Source organism: Oncorhynchus nerka, linkage group LG27 (genome assembly GCF_034236695.1).
Source record: "Oncorhynchus nerka isolate Pitt River linkage group LG27, Oner_Uvic_2.0, whole genome shotgun sequence".
Taxonomy (NCBI): domain Eukaryota; kingdom Metazoa; phylum Chordata; class Actinopteri; order Salmoniformes; family Salmonidae; genus Oncorhynchus; species Oncorhynchus nerka.
In genome coordinates this window covers 91,342,958-91,364,910 of record NC_088422.1, presented here as the reverse complement: position 1 = coordinate 91,364,910, position 21,953 = coordinate 91,342,958, and the positions used below count along the sequence as shown (strand labels likewise).

The 21,953-nt window shown below is 48.4% G+C and overlaps 1 protein-coding gene across 1 annotated transcript in view; it reads left to right on the top strand.

Annotated features, from left to right (window-relative positions):
* The window catches only part of LOC135565394 (metallophosphoesterase MPPED2), a 192,005-nt gene that overhangs the window by 28,274 nt on the left and 141,778 nt on the right, over positions 1-21,953 (top strand). The window contains exon 3 of the mRNA XM_065012284.1: positions 8,438-8,619. Within this exon, the coding sequence (XP_064868356.1) occupies positions 8,438-8,619 (182 nt within the window). The remainder of the gene's footprint in view (positions 1-8,437; positions 8,620-21,953) is intronic.

The following is a 21,953-nucleotide window of genomic DNA, read 5'->3' as shown; positions in this document are numbered from 1 at the left end:
CTCTGACTACAACTACTGTATGACAGGATGAGTCTCTGACTACAACTACTGTAGGACAGGATGTGTCTCTGAATACAGCTACTGTAGGACAGGATGTGTCTCTGAATACAGCTACTGTAGGACAGGATGTGTCTCTCACGACAGCTACTGTAGAACAGGATGTGTCTCTGACTACAGCTGCTGTAGGACAGGATGTGTCTCTGAATACAGCTACTGTAGGACAGGATGTGTCTCTGACTACAGCTACTGTAGGACAGGATTTGTCTCTGACTACAGCTACTGTAGGACAGGATGTGTATCTGACTACAGCTACTGTAGGACAGGATGTGTCTCTGAATACAGCTACTGTAGGACAGGATGTGTCTCTGAATACAGCTACTGTAGGACAGGATGAGTCTCTGAATACAGCTACTGTAGGACAGGATGAGTCTCTGACTACAGCTACTGTAGGACAGGATGTGTCTCTGACTACAGCTACTGTAGGACAGGATTTGTCTCTGACTACAGCTACTGTAGGACAGGATGTGTATCTGACTACAGCTACTGTAGGACAGAATGTGTCTCTGAATACAGCTACTGTAGGACATGATGTGTCTCTGAATATGGCTACTGTAGGACAGGATGAGTCTCTGACTACAGCTACTGTAGGACAGGATGAGTCTCTGAATACAGCTACTGTAGGACAGGATGTGTACAGCTACTGTAGAACAGGAGCTCTCACTACAGCTACAGTAGGACAGGATGTGTCTCTCACTACAGCTACTGTAGGACAGGATGTGTCTCTGAATACAGCTACTGTAGGACAGGATGAGTCTCTGATACAGCTACTGTAGGACAGGATGTGTCTCTGAATACAGCTGCCTCTGACTACAACTACTGTAGGACAGGATGTGTCTCTGAGGACTGTAGGACAGGATGTGAAACTCTGACTACAACTACTGTAGGACAGGATGTGTCTCTGTCTACAGCTACTGTAGGACAGGATGTGTCTCTGACTACAGCTACTGTAGGACAGGATGTGTCTCTGAATACAGCTACTGTAGGACAGGATGTGTCTCTGTCTACAGCTACTGTAGGACAGGATGTGTCTCTGAATACAGCAACTGTAGAACAGGATGTGTCTCTGACTACAGCTGCTGTAGGACAGGATGTGTCTCTGAATACAGCTACTGTAGGACAGGATGTGTCTCTGAATACAGCTGCTGTAGGACAGGATGAAACTCTGACTACAACTACTGTATGACAGGATGAGTCTCTGACTACAGCTACTGTAGGACAGGATGTGTCTCTGACTACAGCTACTGTAGGACAGGATGTGTCTCTGAATACAGCTACTGTAGGACAGGATGTGTCTCTGACTACAGCTACTGTAGGACAGGATTGTCTCTGACTACAGCTACTGTAGGACAGGATGTGTCTCTGACTACAGCTACTGTAGGACAGGATGTGTCTCTGACTACAGCTACTGTAGGACAGGATTTGTCTCTGACTACAGCTACTGTAGGACAGGATGTGTCTCTGAATACAGCTACTGTAGGACAGGATGTGTCTCTGAATACAGCTACTGTAGGACAGGATGTGTCTCTGAATACAGCTACTGTAGGACAGGATGTGTCTCTGAATACAGCTACTGTAGGACATGATGTGTCTCTCAATACAGCTACTGTAGGACAGGATGTGTCTCTGAATACAGCTACTGTAGGACAGGATGTGTCTCTGAATACAGCTACTGTAGGACAGGATGTGTCTCTGAATACAGCTACTGTAGGACATGATGTGTCTCTGAATACAGCTACTGTAGGACATGATGTGTCTCTGAATACAGCTACTGTAGGACAGGATGTGTCTCTGAATACAGCTACTGTAGGACATGGTGTGTCTGATGACAGCTACTGTAGGACATGATGTGTCTCTGAATACAGCTACTGTAGGACATGATGTGTCTCTGAATACAGCTACTGTAGGACAGGGTGTGTCTGATGATAGCTACTGTAGGACAGGATGTGTCTCTCACTACAGCTACTGTAGGACAGGATGTGTCTCTGAATACAGCTACTGTAGGACATGATGTGTGTCTGATGACAGCTACTGTAGGACAGGATGTGTCTCTGACTACAGCTACTGTAGGACAGGATGTGTCTCTGAATACAGCTACTGTAGGACAGGATGTGTCTCTGAATACAGCTACTGTAGGACAGGATGTGTCTCTGAATACAGCTGCTGTAGGACATGATGAAACTCTGACTACAGCTACTGTAGGACAGGATGAGTCTCTGAATACAGCTACTGTAGGACAGGATGTGTCTCTGAATACAGCTACTGTAGGACAGGATGTGTCTCTGAATACAGCTACTGTAGGACAGGATGTGTCTCTGAATACAGCTGCTGTAGGACAGGATGAAACTCTGACTACAACTACTGTATGACAGGATGAGTCTCTGACTACAACTACTGTAGGACAGGATGTGTCTCTGAATACAGCTACTGTAGGACAGGATGTGTCTCTGAATACAGCTACTGTAGGACAGGATGTGTCTCTCACGACAGCTACTGTAGAACAGGATGTGTCTCTGACTACAGCTGCTGTAGGACAGGATGTGTCTCTGAATACAGCTACTGTAGGACAGGATGTGTCTCTGACTACAGCTACTGTAGGACAGGATTTGTCTCTGACTACAGCTACTGTAGGACAGGATGTGTATCTGACTACAGCTACTGTAGGACAGGATGTGTCTCTGAATACAGCTACTGTAGTACAGGATGTGTCTCTCACTACAGCTACTGTAGGACAGGATGTGTCTCTGAATACAGCTACTGTAGGACATGATGTGTCTCTCACTACAGCTACTGTAGGACAGGATGTGTCTCTGAATACAGCTACTGTAGGACAGGATGTGTCTCTGAATACAGCTACTGTAGGACAGGATGTGTCTCTGAATACAGCTACTGTAGGACAGGATGTGTCTCTGAATACAGCTACTGTAGGACAGGATGTGTCTCTGAATACAGCTACTGTAGGACAGGATGTGTCTCTGAATACAGCTACTGTAGGACATGATGTGTCTCTCACTACAGCTACTGTAGGACATGATGTGTCTCTGAATACAGCTACTGTAGGACATGATGTGTCTCTGAATACAGCTACTGTAGGACAGGGTGTGTCTGATGATAGCTACTGTAGGACAGGATGTGTCTCTCACTACAGCTACTGTAGGACATGATGTGTCTCTGAATACAGCTACTGTAGGACAGGGTGTGTCTGATGATAGCTACTGTAGGACAGGATGTGTCTCTCACTACAGCTACTGTAGGACAGGATGTGTCTCTGAATACAGCTACTGTAGGACATGATGTGTCTCTCACTACAGCTACTGTAGGACAGGATGTGTCTCTGAATACAGCTACTGTAGGACATTATGTGTCTCTCACTACAGCTACTGTAGGACAGGATGTGTCTCTGAATACAGCTACTGTAGGACAGGATGTGTCTCTGAATACAGCTGCTGTAGGACAGGATGAAACTCTGACTACAACTACTGTATGACAGGATGAGTCTCTGACTACAACTACTGTAGGACAGGATGTGTCTCTGAATACAGCTACTGTAGGACAGGATGTGTCTCTGAATACAGCTACTGTAGGACAGGATGTGTCTCTCACGACAGCTACTGTAGAACAGGATGTGTCTCTGACTACAGCTGCTGTAGGACAGGATGTGTCTCTGAATACAGCTACTGTAGGACAGGATGTGTCTCTGACTACAGCTACTGTAGGACAGGATGTGTCTCTGAATACAGCTACTGTAGTACAGGATGTGTCTCTCACTACAGCTACTGTAGGACAGGATGTGTCTCTGAATACAGCTACTGTAGGACAGGATGAAACTCTGACTACAACTACTGTATGACAGGATGAGTCTCTGACTACAACTACTGTAGGACAGGATGTGTCTCTGAATACAGCTACTGTAGGACAGGATGTGTCTCTGAATACAGCTACTGTAGGACAGGATGTGTCTCTCACGACAGCTACTGTAGAACAGGATGTGTCTCTGACTACAGCTGCTGTAGGACAGGATGTGTCTCTGAATACAGCTACTGTAGGACAGGATGTGTCTCTGACTACAGCTACTGTAGGACAGGATTTGTCTCTGACTACAGCTACTGTAGGACAGGATGTGTATCTGACTACAGCTACTGTAGGACAGGATGTGTCTCTGAATACAGCTACTGTAGTACAGGATGTGTCTCTCACTACAGCTACTGTAGGACAGGATGTGTCTCTGAATACAGCTACTGTAGGACATGATGTGTCTCTCACTACAGCTACTGTAGTACAGGATGTGTCTCTGAATACAGCTACTGTAAGACAGGATGTGTCTCTGAATACAGCTACTGTAGGACAGGATGTGTCTCTGAATACAGCTACTGTAGGACAGGATGTGTCTCTGAATACAGCTACTGTAGGACAGGATGTGTCTCTGAATACAGCTACTGTAGGACAGGATGTGTCTCTGAATACAGCTACTGTAGGACATGATGTGTCTCTGACTACAGCTACTGTAGGACATGATGTGTCTCTGAATACAGCTACTGTAGGACATGATGTGTCTCTGAATACAGCTACTGTAGGACATGATGTGTCTGATGATAGCTACTGTAGGACATGATGTGTCTCTGAATACAGCTACTGTAGGACATGATGTGTCTCTGAATACAGCTACTGTAGGACAGGGTGTGTCTGATGATAGCTACTGTAGGACAGGATGTGTCTCTCACTACAGCTACTGTAGGACAGGATGTGTCTCTGAATACAGCTACTGTAGGACATGATGTGTCTCTCACTACAGCTACTGTAGGACAGGATGTGTCTCTGAATACAGCTACTGTAGGACATTATGTGTCTCTCACTACAGCTACTGTAGGACAGGATGTGTCTCTGAATACAGCTACTGTAGGACAGGATGTGTCTCTGAATACAGCTGCTGTAGGACAGCATGAAACTCTGACTACAACTACTGTATGACAGGATGAGTCTCTGACTACAACTACTGTAGGACAGGATGTGTCTCTGAATACAGCTACTGTAGGACAGGATGTGTCTCTGAATACAGCTACTGTAGGACAGGATGTGTCTCTGAATACAGCTGCTGTAGGACAGGATGAAACTCTGACTACAACTACTGTATGACAGGATGAGTCTCTGACTACAACTACTGTAGGACAGGATGTGTCTCTGAATACAGCTACTGTAGGACAGGATGTGTCTCTGAATTCAGCTACTGTAGGACAGGATGTGTCTCTCACGACAGCTACTGTAGAACAGGATGTGTCTCTGACTACAGCTGCTGTAGGACAGGATGTGTCTCTGAATACAGCTACTGTAGGACAGGATGTGTCTCTGACTACAGCTACTGTAGGACAGGATTTGTCTCTGACTACAGCTACTGTAGGACAGGATGTGTATCTCACTACAGCTACTGTAGGACAGGATGTGTCTCTGAATACAGCTACTGTAGTACAGGATGTGTCTCTCACTACAGCTACTGTAGGACAGGATGTGTCTCTGAATACAGCTACTGTAGGACATGATGTGTCTCTCACTACAGCTACTGTAGGACAGGATGTGTCTCTGAATACAGCTACTGTAGGACAGGATGTGTCTCTGAATACAGCTACTGTAGGACAGGATGTGTCTCTGAATACAGCTACTGTAGGACAGGATGTGTCTCTGAATACAGCTACTGTAGGACAGGATGTGTCTCTGAATACAGCTACTGTAGGACAGGATGTGTCTCTGAATACAGCTACTGTAGGACATGATGTGTCTCTCACTACAGCTACTGTAGGACATGATGTGTCTCTGAATACAGCTACTGTAGGACATGATGTGTCTCTGAATACAGCTACTGTAGGACAGGGTGTGTCTGATGATAGCTACTGTAGGACAGGATGTGTCTCTCACTACAGCTACTGTAGGACATGATGTGTCTCTGAATACAGCTACTGTAGGACAGGGTGTGTCTGATGATAGCTACTGTAGGACAGGATGTGTCTCTCACTACAGCTACTGTAGGACAGGATGTGTCTCTGAATACAGCTACTGTAGGACATGATGTGTCTCTCACTACAGCTACTGTAGGACAGGATGTGTCTCTGAATACAGCTACTGTAGGACATTATGTGTCTCTCACTACAGCTACTGTAGGACAGGATGTGTCTCTGAATACAGCTACTGTAGGACAGGATGTGTCTCTGAATACAGCTGCTGTAGGACAGGATGAAACTCTGACTACAACTACTGTATGACAGGATGAGTCTCTGACTACAACTACTGTAGGACAGGATGTGTCTCTGAATACAGCTACTGTAGGACAGGATGTGTCTCTGAATACAGCTACTGTAGGACAGGATGTGTCTCTCACGACAGCTACTGTAGAACAGGATGTGTCTCTGACTACAGCTGCTGTAGGACAGGATGTGTCTCTGAATACAGCTACTGTAGGACAGGATGTGTCTCTGACTACAGCTACTGTAGGACAGGATGTGTCTCTGAATACAGCTACTGTAGGACAGGATGTGTCTCTCACTACAGCTACTGTAGGACAGGATGTGTCTCTGAATACAGCTACTGTAGGACAGGATGTGTCTCTGAATACAGCTACTGTAGGACAGGATGTGTCTCTGAATACAGCTACTGTAGGACATGATGTGTCTCTCACTACAGCTACTGTAGGACATGATGTGTCTCTGAATACAGCTACTGTAGGACAGGGTGTGTCTGATGATAGCTACTGTAGGACAGGATGTGTCTCTCACTACAGCTACTGTAGGACATGATGTGTCTCTGAATACAGCTACTGTAGGACAGGGTGTGTCTGATGATAGCTACTGTAGGACAGGATGTGTCTCTCACTACAGCTACTGTAGGACAGGATGTGTCTCTGAATACAGCTACTGTAGGACATGATGTGTCTCTCACTACAGCTACTGTAGGACAGGATGTGTCTCTGAATACAGCTACTGTAGGACATTATGTGTCTCTCACTAAAGCTACTGTAGGACAGGATGTGTCTCTGAATACAGCTACTGTAGGACATTATGTGTCTCTCACTACAGCTACTGTAGGACAGGATGTGTCTCTGAATACAGCTACTGTAGGACAGGATGTGTCTCTGAATACAGCTGCTGTAGGACAGGATGAAACTCTGACTACAACTACTGTATGACAGGATGAGTCTCTGACTACAACTACTGTAGGACAGGATGTGTCTCTGAATACAGCTACTGTAGGACAGGATGTGTCTCTGAATACAGCTACTGTAGGACAGGATGTGTCTCTCACGACAGCTACTGTAGAACAGGATGTGTCTCTGACTACAGCTGCTGTAGGACAGGATGTGTCTCTGAATACAGCTACTGTAGGACAGGATGTGTCTCTGACTACAGCTACTGTAGGACAGGATGTGTCTCTGAATACAGCTACTGTAGTACAGGATGTGTCTCTCACTACAGCTACTGTAGGACAGGATGTGTCTCTGAATACAGCTACTGTAGGACAGGATGTGTCTCTGAATACAGCTACTGTAGGACAGGATGTGTCTCTGAATACAGCTACTGTAGGACATGATGTGTCTCTCACTACAGCTACTGTAGGACATGATGTGTCTCTGAATACAGCTACTGTAGGACAGGGTGTGTCTGATGATAGCTACTGTAGGACAGGATGTGTCTCTCACTACAGCTACTGTAGGACATGATGTGTCTCTGAATACAGCTACTGTAGGACAGGGTGTGTCTGATGATAGCTACTGTAGGACAGGATGTGTCTCTCACTACAGCTACTGTAGGACAGGATGTGTCTCTGAATACAGCTACTGTAGGACATGATGTGTCTCTCACTACAGCTACTGTAGGACAGGATGTGTCTCTGAATACAGCTACTGTAGGACATTATGTGTCTCACTAAAGCTACTGTAGGACAGGATGTGTCTCTGAATACAGCTACTGTAGGACAGGGTGTGTCTCTGATGATAGCTGCTGTAGGACAGGATGTGTCTCTGAATGCAGCTACTATTGGACAGGATGATACTCTGACTACAACTACTGTAGGACAGCATGTGTCTCTGATGACAGCTGCAGTAGGACAGGATGATACTCTGACTACAACTACTGTAGGACAGCATGTGTCTCTGATGACAGCTACTATAGGACAGGATGTGTCTCTGAATACAGCTACTGTAGGACAGGATGTGTCTCTGAATACAGCTACTGTAGGACGGGATGAGTCTCTCACTACAGCTACTGTAGGACAGGATGAGTCTCTGAATACAGCTTTATTCTCTATATTTTCTTTCTTTCCTCTCTTTCTTTCCCTCTCTTTCCTCTTTTTATCCTCTCTCTCTCTCTCTCTCTCTCTCTCTCTCTCTCTCTCTCAGGGTGGACCCTACCCCGTATGACACTTCTAAGCCAGCAGGACACACGCGGTTTGTGTGTGTTTCGGACACCCACTCCCGTACAGATGGGATCCAGATGCCCTATGGTGACGTGCTGCTCCACACGGGAGACTTCACTGAGCTGGGCCTACCCTCTGAGGTCAAGAAGTTCAACGACTGGCTAGGTACCGTACACACACACACACATGGAGAGAGAGAGAGAGAAGCATACAGTACCCACATTACTAAGGGGACATGTAAGGTTCCACATTTTCACTCTCATATTTATACACACATACGCACACACTTGTTTGTACACACACACTCAAACACACTCAAACACGCGGAAGGACGAACATTGACAGTGACAGACACACACAATGGTGTCAGCTACCCTGACTGGTGGCCTAAGTACCCAGTTTAACCCCTGTGACCTAACACACTGCGCAGTTAACCCTGGTTGGGTCACATATCACATATGCAAAGCACTGGTTGGCTGCTTTTCCTTCACTCTGCGGTCCAACTCATCCCTGTAACGATCTGGGTGTAGTGGGTGCGAAGTCAGGCGCAGGAAGCAGAGAGTTCAGGGTAGTGCTATTTAATGCACAAACGGCGAACATAAGCCACCCCACGAAAACACAGGGCGCACACAAAAACACAGGGCGAACACAAAAACACAGGGCGCACACAGAAACACAGGGCGCACACAAAAACACAGGGCGCACACAGAAACACAGGGCGCACACAGAAACACAGGGCGCACACAAAAACACAGGGCGCACACAGAAACACAGGGCGCACACAAAAACACAGGGTGCACACAGAAACACAGGGCGCACACAAAAACACAGGGCGCACACAGAAACACAGGGCGCACACAAAAACACAGGGTGCACACAAAAACGCAGGGCGCACACAGAAACACAGGGCGCACACGAAAACACAGGGCGCACACAGAAACACAGGGCGCACACAGAAACACAGGGCGCACACAGAAACACAGGGCGCACGCAAAAACACATGGCGCACACAGAAACACAGGGTGCACACAGAAACACAGGGCGCACACAGAAACACAGGGCGCACACAAAAACACAGGGCGCACACAGAAACACAGGGCGCACACAGAAACACAGGGTGCACACAGAAACACAGGGCGCACACAGAAACACAGGGCGCACACAGAAACACAGGGCGCACACAGAAACACAGGGCGCACACAGAAACACAGGGCGCACACAAAAACAAATGCCCCAAACACGGGGACTAAAACAGTCCAGCAAAAAACCCACGAACAGGAAACACGTTAACCTCAAACGTGCACACTAGTCACACAAACATTCCCGCACAAAGAGCAGGCGGGCCGGCTGGCTAATAAAGCCCAACTAATCACCTAATAAACAACAGGTGTAACCAATAAACAGATAAGGAGGGGAGGAAAGAATCAGTGGCAGCTAGTAGGCCGGTGACGACGACCGCCGAGCGCCACCCGAACGGGAAGGGGGGCCACCTTCGGTAGGAGTCGTGACAATCCCAAACCATCTCAATTGGGTTGACGTTGAGTGATTGTGGAGGCCAGGTCATCAGATGCAGCACTCCATCACTCTCCTTCTTGGTCAAATAGCCCTTCCACAGCCTGGAGGTGTGTTGGGTCATTGTCCTGTTGATAAACAAATGATAGTCCCACTAAGCCCAAACCAGATAGGATGGCATATCGTTGCAGAATGCTGTGGTACCCATGCTGGTTACATGTGCCTTGAAATCTAAATACTGTACAGTGCCCTCCACTAATATTGGCACCCTTGGTAAATATGAGCAGAACAGGCTTTTACTTAAAGTAAAATAATTGAAAGAAAAAATAAATTCTAAATATAAAACAAATATTTTTCTCAAATATGTTTGCCACAATTGTTGGCACCCCTTCCTTCAATTCTTTGTGCAACCACTGTAAATCACAGTTCCTTCAATTCTTTGTGCAACCACTGTAAATCACAGACAGTGTCACCAGCAAAGCACCTCCACACCATGATACCCCCTCCTCCATGCTTCACGGTGGGAAATACACATGCAGAGATCATCCGTTCACCCACACCATAACACCTCCTCCTCCATGCTTCACGGTGGGAAATACACATGCAGAGATATTCCGTTCACCCACACCATGACACCTCCTCCTCCATGCTTTACGGTGGGAAATACACATGCAGAGATCATCCTTTCACCCACACCATAACACCTCCTCCTCCATGCTTTACGGTGGGAAATACACATGCAGAGATCATCCGTTCACCCGAACCGCATCTCACAAAGACACTGCGGTTGGAACCAAAAATCTCCTATTTGGACTCCAGACCAAAGGATATATTTCCACCGGTCTAATGTCCATTGCTCATGTTTCTTGGCCCAAGCAAGTCTCTTCTTCTTATTTGTGTCCTTTAGTTGTAGTTTCTTTGCAGCAATTCGAACATGAAGGCCTGATTCACACAGTATCCTCTGAACAGTTGATGTTGAGCTGTGTCTGTTACTTGAACTTAGTGAAGCATTTATTTGGGCTGTAATTTCTGTGGCTGGTAACTCTAATGAACGTATCCTCTGCAGCAGAGGTCACTCTGGGTCTTCCTTTCCTGTGGCTGTCCTCATGAGAGCCAGTTTCATGAGAGCCAGTTTCATCAGAGCCAGTTTCATCAGAGCCAGTTTCATGAGAGAGTTTCATGAGAGACAGTTTCATGAGAGCCAATTTCATCACAGCCAGTTTCATGAGAGCCAGTTTCATGAGAGCCAGTTTCATCACAGCCAGTTTCATGAGAGCCAGTTTCACGAGAGCCAGTTTCATCACAGCACTTGATGGTTTTTGCGACTGCAGTTGAAGAACTTTCAAAGTTCTGGAAATGTTCCGTATTGACTGACGTTCATGTCTTAAAGTAATGATGAACTGTTGTTTCTCTTTGCTTATTTGAGCTGTTCTTGCCAAAGTATGGACTTGGTATTTTACCAAATAGGACTATCTTCTGTATACCCCCCCCTTACCTTGTCACAACACAACTGATTGGCAAAAACGCATTAAGAAGGAAATACATTTGACGAATTAACTTTTAAGAAGGCACACCTGTTAATTGAAATGCATTCCAGGTGACTGGTTGAGAGAATAGGTTTAACACTTTTTTGGTTACTACATGATTCCATATGTGTTATTTCTTAGTTTTGATGTCTTCACTAATATTCTACAATGTAGAAAATAGTAAAAATAAAGAAAACCCCTTGAATGAGTAGGTGTTCTAAAACTTGACCGGTAATGTACATTTTAGCATACAATTCTGATATGAAAAGATAAATTAACATTCACACACGCATGATCTGCACACAGCTCCCTGAGACACACTCTGAGCCACACCTCCCTGAGACACACTCCAAGCCACACCTCCCTGAGACACACTCCAAGCCACACCTCCCTGAGACACACTCCAAGCCACACCTCCCTGAGACACACTCCGAGCCACACCTCCCTGAGACACACTACGAGCCACACCTCCCTGAGACACACTCCGAGCCACACCTCCCTCCCTGAGACACCCTCCGAGCCACACCTCCCTGAGACACACCGAGCCACACCTCCCTGAGATCCGAGCCACACTGAGACTGAGCCACACCTCCCTGAGATGCACTCTGAGCCACACCTCCCTGAGACACTCCGAGCCACACCTCCCTGAGACACTCCGAGCCACACCTCCCTGAGACACCCTCCGAGCCATACCTCCCTGAGACACACACCGAGCCACACCTCCCTGAGACACACTCCGAGCCACACCTCCCTGAGACACACTCCAAGCCCTGAGACCAAGCCACACCTCCCTGAGCCACACCTCCCTGAGACACACTCCGAGCCACACCTCCCTGAGACACACCTCCCTGAGACACACTCCGAGCCACACCTCCCTGAGACACTCCGAGCCACACCTCCCTGAGAGCCACACTCCCAAGCCACACCTCCCTGAGACACACTCCGAGCCACACCTCCCTGAGACTGAGCCACACCTCCCTGAGACAGCCAGCCACACCTCCCTGAGACACACTCCGAGCCACACCTCCCTGAGACACACTCCGAGCCACACCTCCCTGAGACACACTCCGAGCCACACCTCCCTGAGACACACTCCGAGCCACACCTCCCTGAGACACACTCCGAGCCACACCTCCCTGAGACACACTCCGAGCCACACCTCCCTGAGCCACACCTCCCTGAGACACACACGAGCCACACCTCCCTGAGACACACTCCGAGCCACACCTCCCTGAGACACACTCCGAGCCACACCTCCCTGAGACACAGAGCCACACCTCCCTGAGACACACTCCAAGCCACACCTCCCTGAGACACACTCGAGCCACACCTCCCTGAGACACACTCCTGAGCCACACCTCCCTGAGACACATGAGCCACACCTCCCTGAGACACACTCCAAGCCACACCTCCCTGAGACACACTCCGAGCCACACCTCCCTGAGACACACTCCGAGCCACACCTCCCTGAGACACACTACGAGCCACACCTCCCTGAGACACACTCCGAGCCACACCTCCCTGAGACACACTCCGAGCCACACCTCCCTGAGACACACTCCGAGCCACACCTCCCTGAGACACACTCCAAGCCACACCTCCCTGAGACACACTACGAGCCACACCTCCCTGAGACACAGAGCCACACCTCCCCTGAGCCAGCCACACCTCCCTGAGACACACTCCGAGCCACACCTCCCTGAGACACACCTGAGCCACACCTCCCTGAGACACTCCGAGCCACACCTCCCTGAGACACACTCCAAGCCACACCTCCCTGAGAGACACACTCCGAGCCACACCTCCCTGAGACTCCGAGCCACACCTCCCTGAGACACCAGCCACACCTCCCTGAGCCACACCTCCCTGAGACACTCCGAGCCACACCTCCCTGAGACCTGAGCCACACCTCCCTGAGACACACTCCGAGCCACACCTCCCTGAGACACACTCCGAGCCACACCTCCCTGAGACACACTCCAAGCCACACCTCCCTGAGACACACTCCGAGCCACACCTCCCTGAGACACACTCCGAGCCACACCTCCCTGAGACACACCGAGCCACACCTCCCTGAGACACACTCCGAGCCACACCTCCCTGAGATGCACTCCGAGCCACACCTCCCTGAGACACTCCGAGCCACACCTCCCTGAGACACTCCGAGCCACACCTCCCTGAGACACACTCCAAGCCACACCTCCCTGAGACACACTCCAAGCCACACCTCCCTGAGACACACTCCGAGCCACACCTCCCTGAGACACACTCTGAGCCACACCTCCCTGAGACACACTCCGAGCCACACCTCCCTGAGACACACTCCAAGCCACACCTCCCTGAGACACACTCCAAGCCACACCTCCCTGAGACACACTCCAAGCCACACCTCCCTAAGACACACTCCAAGCCCTGAGACACACTCCGAGCCACACCTCCCTGAGACACACTCCAAGCCACACCTCCCTGAGACACACTCCAAGCCACACCTCCCTGAGACACACTCCAAGCCACACCTCCCTGAGACACTCCGAGCCACACCTCCCTGAGACACTCCGAGCCACACCTCCCTGAGACACACTCCGAGCCACACCTCCCTGAGACACTCCGAGCCAGACCTCTCTGAGATGCATTCCGACCCACACCTCCCCGAGACACTCCGAGCCATACCTCCCTGAGACACCCTCCGAGCCACACCTCCCTGAGATGCACTCCGAGCCACACCTCCCTGAGATGCACTCCGAGCCACTGGGGTGACAATGAGGGCCAGAGAGCGAGTGGCGCAACAGAGCCTGTCTGCTGTGCCAATCTGTCCCTCTATTGTGCTGCCAGGTGCAAGGGTCCTAATGGACACACACAAACACTATCACATACACTGACAGACTTCGCAAGCCATCAGATCTCATGCTGGGCACTGTCACGTGTGTACGTGTGTGTGTACGTGTGTGTGTGTGTGTGTGTGTGTGTGTGTGTGTGTGTGTGTGTGTGTGTGTGTACAGCCTTGTCAGGAGACAGAGTTCTGTATAGCCCCTCCATCTGTCAACACAGACAGACATCAAGTGTGTGTGTGTATATTAGAGGACGGTGGTCATGATAGTGAATCGATGTACACCAAAGTGGAAAATGGCTTGGTGTTATTTGGAGCGCAACGCCTGTCATTATCCGGTTTAAACTGAGCACTGGTTGGCTGACTGACTGGCTGGGTGACTGGCTGGCTGGCTGGTTGACTGTCTGACTGACTGGCTGGGTGACTGACTGGCTGGCTGACTGACTGGCTGGGTGACTGGCTGGCTGGGTAGTTGACTGTCTGACTGACTGGCTGGCTGGGTAGTTGACTGTCTGGCTGGCTGGTTGACTGGCTGGGTGACTGGCTGGCTAGGTGACTGACTGGCTGGCTGACTGACTGGCTGGGTGACTGACTGGCTGGGTGACTGGCTGGCTGGGTATCTGGCTGGTTGACTGTCTGACTGGCTGGGTGACTGACTGGCTGGCTGGGTAGTTGACTGATTGGCTGGCTGGCTGACTGACTGGCTGGGTGACTGGCTGGCTGGGTAGTTGACTGTCTGACTGACTGGCTGGCTGGTTGACTGTCTGACTGACTGGCAGGGTGACTGACTGGCTGGGTGACTGGCTGGCTGGGTAGTTGACTGTCTGACTGACTGGCTGGCTGGTTGACTGTCTGACTGACTGGCTGGGTGACTGAGTGGCAGGTTGACTGACTGGCTGGCTGGCTGGGTGACTGACTGTCTTTGTGTCTGAAGGAATCAGGACAGTGGATCTCTTACTAGTATGTTTCCTCTGTGTGGCTGTTGTAAAGGGATGAATCAGGACAGTGGATCTCTCTACTAGTATGTTGCCTCTGTGTGGCTGTTGTAAAGGGATGAATCAGGACAGTGGATCTCTCTACTAGTATGTTGCCTCTGTGTGGCTGTTGTAAAGGGATGAATCAGGACAGTGGATCTCTCTACTAGTATGTTGCCTCTGTGTGGCTGTTGTAAAGGGATGAATCAGGACAGTGGATCTCTCTCTACTAGTATGTTGCCTCTGTGTGGCTGTTGTAAAGGGATGAATCAGGACAGTGGATCTCTCTACTAGTATGTTGCCTCTGTGTGGCTGTTGTAAAGGGATGAATCAGGACAGTGGATCTCTCTACTAGTATGTTGCCTCTGTGTGGCTGTTGTAAAGGGATGAATCAGGACAGTGGATCTCTCTTTACTAGTATGTTGCCTCTGTGTGGCTGTTGTAAAGGGATGAATCAGGACAGTGGATCTCTCTACTAGTATGTTGCCTCTGTGTGGCTGTTGTAAAGGGATGAATCAGGACAGTGGATCTCTCTACTAGTATGTTGCCTCTGTGTGGCTGTTGTAAAGGGATGAATCAGGACAGTGGATCTCTCTACTAGTATGTTGCCTCTGTGTGGCTGTTGTAAAGGGATGAATCAGGACAGTGGATCTCTCTACTAGTATGTTGCCTCTGTGTGGCTGTTGTAAAGGGATGAATCAGGACAGTGGATTTCTCTTTACTAGCATGTTGCCTCTGTGGCTGTTGTAAAGGGATGAATCAGGACAGTGGATCTCTCTCTACTAGTATGTTGCCTCTGTGTGGCTGTTGTAAAGGGATGAATCAGGACAGTGGATCTCTCTACTAGTATGTTGCCTCTGTGTGGCTGTTGTAAAGGGATGAATCAGGACAGTGGATCTCTCTACTAGTATGTTGCCTCTGTGTGGCTGTTGTAAAGGGATGAATCAGGACAGTGGATTTCTCTTTACTAGCATGTTATGTTGCCTCTGTGGCTGTTGTAAAGGGATGAATCAGGACAGTGGATCTCTCTACTAGTATGTTGCCTCTGTGTGGCTGTTGTAAAGGGATGAATCAGGACAGTGGATCTCTCTACTAGTATGTTGCCTCTGTGTGGCTGTTGTAAAGGGATGAATCAGGACAGTGGATCTCTCTACTAGTATGTTGCCTCTGTGTGGCTGCTGTAAAGGGATGAATCAGGACAGTGGATCTCTCTTTACTGGTATGTTGCCTCTGTGTGGCTGTTGTAAAGGGATGAATCAGGACAGTGGATCTCTCTACTAGTATGTTGCCTCTGTGTGGCTGTTGTAAAGGGATGAATCAGGACAGTGGATCTCTCTACTAGTATGTTGCCTCTGTGTGGCTGCTGTAAAGGGATGAATCAGGACAGTGGATCTCTCTACTAGTATGTTGCCTCTGTGTGGCTGCTGTAAAGGGATGAATCAGGACAGTGGATCTCTCTACTAGTATGTTGCCTCTGTGTGGCTGCTGTAAAGGGATGAATCAGGACAGTGGATCTCTTTACTAGTATGTTGCCTCTGTGTGGCTGCTGTAAAGGGATGAATCAGGACAGTGGATCTCTCTACTAGTATGTTGCCTCTGTGTGGCTGCTGTAAAGGGATGAATCAGGACAGTGGATCTCTCTACTAGTATGTTGCCTCTGTGTGGCTGCTGTAAAGGGATGAATCAGGACAGTGGATTTCTCTTTACTAGCATGTTGCCTCTGTGTGGCTGTTGTAAAAGGATGAATCAGGACAGTGGATCTCTCTACTAGTATGTTGCCTCTGTGTGGCTGTTGTAAAGGGATGAATCAGGACAGTGGATCTCTCTACTAGTATGTTGCCTCTGTGTGGCTGTTGTAAAGGGATGAATCAGGACAGTGGATCTCTCTACTAGTATGTTGCCTCTGTGTGGCTGTTGTAAAGGGATGAATCAGGACAGTGGATCTCTTTACTAGTATGTTGCCTCTGTGTGGCTGTTGTAAAGGGATGAATCAGGACAGTGGATCTCTCTACTAGTATGTTGCCTCTGTGTGGCTGCTGTAAAGGGATGAATCAGGACAGTGGATCTCTCTACTAGTATGTTGCCTCTGTGTGGCTGCTGTAAAGGGATGAATCAGGACAGTGGATCTCTCTACTAGTATGTTGCCTCTGTGTGGCTGCTGTAAAGGGATGAATCAGGACAGTGGATCTCTCTCTACTAGTATGTTGCCTCTGTGTGGCTGCTGTAAAGGGATGAATCAGGACAGTGGATCTCTCTACTAGTATGTTGCCTCTGTGTGGCTGTTGTAAAGGGATGAATCAGGACAGTGGATCTCTCTTTACTAGTATGTTGCCTCTGTGTGGCTGTTGTAAAGGGATGAATCAGGACAGTGGATCTCTCTACTAGTATGTTGCCTCTGTGTGGCTGTTGTAAAGGGATGAATCAGGACAGTGGATCTCTCTACTAGTATGTTGCCTCTGTGTGGCTGTTGTAAAGGGATGAATCAGGACAGTGGATCTCTCTACTAGTATGTTGCCTCTGTGTGGCTGTTGTAAAGGGATGAATCAGGACAGTGGATCTCTTTACTAGTATGTTGCCTCTGTGTGGCTGTTGTAAAGGGATGAATCAGGACAGTGGATCTCTTTACTAGTATGTTGCCTCTGTGTGGCTGCTGTAAAGGGATGAATCAGGACAGTGGATCTCTCTACTAGTATGTTGCCTCTGTGTGGCTGTTGTAAAGGGATGAATCAGGACAGTGGATCTCTCTACTAGTATGTTGCCTCTGTGTGGCTGCTGTAAAGGGATGAATCAGGACAGTGGATCTCTCTACTAGTATGTTGCCTCTGTGTGGCTGCTGTAAAGGGATGAATCAGGACAGTGGATCTCTCTACTAGTATGTTGCCTCTGTGTGGCTGTTGTAAAGGGATGAATCAGGACAGTGGATCTCTCTACTAGTATGTTGCCTCTGTGTGGCTGCTGTAAAGGGATGAATCAGGACAGTGGATCTCTACTAGTATGTTGCCTCTGTGTGGCTGCTGTAAAGGGATGAATCAGGACAGTGGATCTCTCTACTAGTATGTTGCCTCTGTGTGGCTGCTGTAAAGGGATGAATCAGGACAGTGGATCTCTCTACTAGTATGTTGCCTCTGTGTGGCTGCTGTAAAGGGATGAATCAGGACAGTGGATCTCTCTACTAGTATGTTGCCTCTGTGTGGCTGCTGTAAAGGGATGAATCAGGACAGTGGATCTCTCTACTAGTATGTTGCCTCTGTGTGGCTGCTGTAAAGGGATGAATCAGGACAGTGGATCTCTACTAGTATGTTGCCTCTGTGTGGCTGTTGTAAAGGGATGAATCAGGACAGTGGATCTCTCTACTAGTATGTTGCCTCTGTGTGGCTGTTGTAAAGGGATGAATCAGGACAGTGGATCTCTCTACTAGTATGTTGCCTCTGTGTGGCTGTTGTAAAGGGATGAATCAGGACAGTGGATCTCTCTACTAGTATGTTGCCTCTGTGTGGCTGTTGTAAAGGGATGAATCAGGACAGTGGATCTCTCTTTACTAGTATGTTGCCTCTGTGTGGCTGCTGTAAAGGGATGAATCAGGACAGTGGATCTCTCTACTAGTATGTTGCCTCTGTGTGGCTGCTGTAAAGGGATGAATCAGGACAGTGGATCTCTCTACTAGTATGTTGCCTCTGTGTGGCTGTTGTAAAGGGATGAATCAGGACAGTGGATCTCTCTACTAGTATGTTGCCTCTGTGTGGCTGTTGTAAAGGGATGAATCAGGACAGTGGATCTCTCTACTAGTATGTTGCCTCTGTGTGGCTGCTGTAAAGGGATGAATCAGGACAGTGGATCTCTCTACTAGTATGTTGCCTCTGTGTGGCTGCTGTAAAGGGATGAATCAGGACAGTGGATCTCTCTCTACTAGTATGTTGCCTCTGTGTGGCTGTTGTAAAGGGATGAATCAGGACAGTGGATCTCTCTACTAGTATGTTGCCTCTGTGTGGCTGCTGTAAAGGGATGAATCAGGACAGTGGATCTCTCTACTAGTATGTTGCCTCTGTGTGGCTGCTGTAAAGGGATGAATCAGGACAGTGGATCTCTCTACTAGTATGTTGCCTCTGTGTGGCTGCTGTAAAGGGATGAATCAGGACAGTGGATCTCTACTAGTATGTTGCCTCTGTGTGGCTGCTGTAAAGGGATGAATCAGGACAGTGGATCTCTCTACTAGTATGTTGCCTCTGTGTGGCTGTTGTAAAGGGATGAATCAGGACAGTGGATCTCTCTACTAGTATGTTGCCTCTGTGTGGCTGCTGTAAAGGGATGAATCAGGACAGTGGATCTCTCTACTAGTATGTTGCCTCTGTGTGGCTGCTGTAAAGGGATGAATCAGGACAGTGGATCTCTCTACTAGTATGTTGCCTCTGTGTGGCTGCTGTAAAGGGATGAATCAGGACAGTGGATCTCTCTACTAGTATGTTGCCTCTGTGTGGCTGTTGTAAAGGGATGAATCAGGACAGTGGATCTCTCTACTAGTATGTTGCCTCTGTGGCTGTTGTAAAGGGATGAATCAGGACAGTGGATCTCTCTACTAGTATGTTGCCTCTGTGTGGCTGCTGTAAAGGGATGAATCAGGACAGTGGATCTCTCTACTAGTATGTTGCCTCTGTGTGGCTGCTGTAAAGGGATGAATCAGGACAGTGGATCTCTCTCTACTAGTATGTTGCCTCTGTGTGGCTGTTGTAAAGGGATGAATCAGGACAGTGGATCTCTCTCTACTAGTATGTTGCCTCTGTGTGGCTGCTGTAAAGGGATGAATCAGGACAGTGGATCTCTCTACTAGTATGTTGCCTCTGTGTGGCTGCTGTAAAGGGATGAATCAGGACAGTGGATCTCTCTACTAGTATGTTGCCTCTGTGTGGCTGTTGTAAAGGGATGAATCAGGACTGTGGATCTCTTTACTAGTATGTTGCCTCTGTGTGGCTGCTGTAAACGGATGAATCAGGACTGTGGATCTCTTTACTAGTATGTTGCCTCTGTGTGGCTGCTGTAAAGGGATGAATCAGGACAGTGGATCTCTCTACTAGTATGTTGCCTCTGTGTGGCTGTTGTAAAGGGATGAATCAGGACAGTGGATCTCTCTCTACTAGTATGTTGCCTCTGTGTGGCTGCTGTAAAGGGATGAATCAGGACAGTGGATCTCTCTACTAGTATGTTGCCTCTGTGTGGCTGTTGTAAAGGGATGAATCAGGACAGTGGATCTCTCTACTAGTATGTTGCCTCTGTGTGGCTGCTGTAAAGGGATGAATCAGGACAGTGGATCTCTTTACTAGTATGTTGCCTCTGTGTGGCTGCTGTAAAGGGATGAATCAGGACAGTGGATCTCTCTACTAGTATGTTGCCTCTGTGTGGCTGCTGTAAAGGGATGAATCAGGACAGTGGATCTCTCTTTACTAGTATGTTGCCTCTGTGTGGCTGCTGTAAAGGGATGAATCAGGACAGTGGATCTCTCTACTAGTATGTTGCCTCTGTGTGGCTGCTGTAAAGGGATGAATCAGGACAGTGGATCTCTCTACTAGTATGTTGCCTCTGTGTGGCTGCTGTAAAGGGATGAATCAGGACAGTGGATCTCTCTACTAGTATGTTGCCTCTGTGTGGCTGCTGTAAAGGGATGAATCAGGACAGTGGATCTCTCTACTAGTATGTTGCCTCTGTGTGGCTGTTGTAAAGGGATGAATCAGGACAGTGGATCTCTCTACTAGTATGTTGCCTCTGTGTGGCTGCTGTAAAGGGATGAATCAGGACAGTGGATCTCTCTACTAGTATGTTGCCTCTGTGTGGCTGCTGTAAAGGGATGAATCAGGACAGTGGATCTCTCTTTACTAGTATGTTGCCTCTGTGTGGCTGCTGTAAAGGGATGAATCAGGACAGTGGATCTCTCTACTAGTATGTTGCCTCTGTGTGGCTGCTGTAAAGGGATGAATCAGGACAGTGGATCTCTCTCTCTACTAGTATGTTGCCTCTGTGTGGCTGCTGTAAAGGGATGAATCAGGACAGTGGATCTCTCTACTAGTATGTTGCCTCTGTGTGGCTGCTGTAAAGGGATGAATCAGGACAGTGGATCTCTCTACTAGTATGTTGCCTCTGTGTGGCTGCTGTAAAGGGATGAATCAGGACAGTGGATCTCTCTACTAGTATGTTGCCTCTGTGTGGCTGCTGTAAAGGGATGAATCAGGACAGTGGATCTCTCTACTAGTATGTTGCCTCTGTGTGGCTGTTGTAAAGGGATGAATCAGGACAGTGGATCTCTCTACTAGTATGTTGCCTCTGTGTGGCTGCTGTAAAGGGATGAATCAGGACAGTGGATCTCTCTACTAGTATGTTGCCTCTGTGTGGCTGTTGTAAAGGGATGAATCAGGACAGTGGATCTCTCTACTAGTATGTTGCCTCTGTGTGGCTGCTGTAAAGGGATGAATCAGGACAGTGGATCTCTCTACTAGTATGTTGCCTCTGTGTGGCTGTTGTAAAGGGATGAATCAGGACAGTGGATCTCTCTACTAGTATGTTGCCTCTGTGTGGCTGCTGTAAAGGGATGAATCAGGACAGTGGATCTCTCTACTAGTATGTTGCCTCTGTGTGGCTGTTGTAAAGGGATGAATCAGGACAGTGGATCTCTCT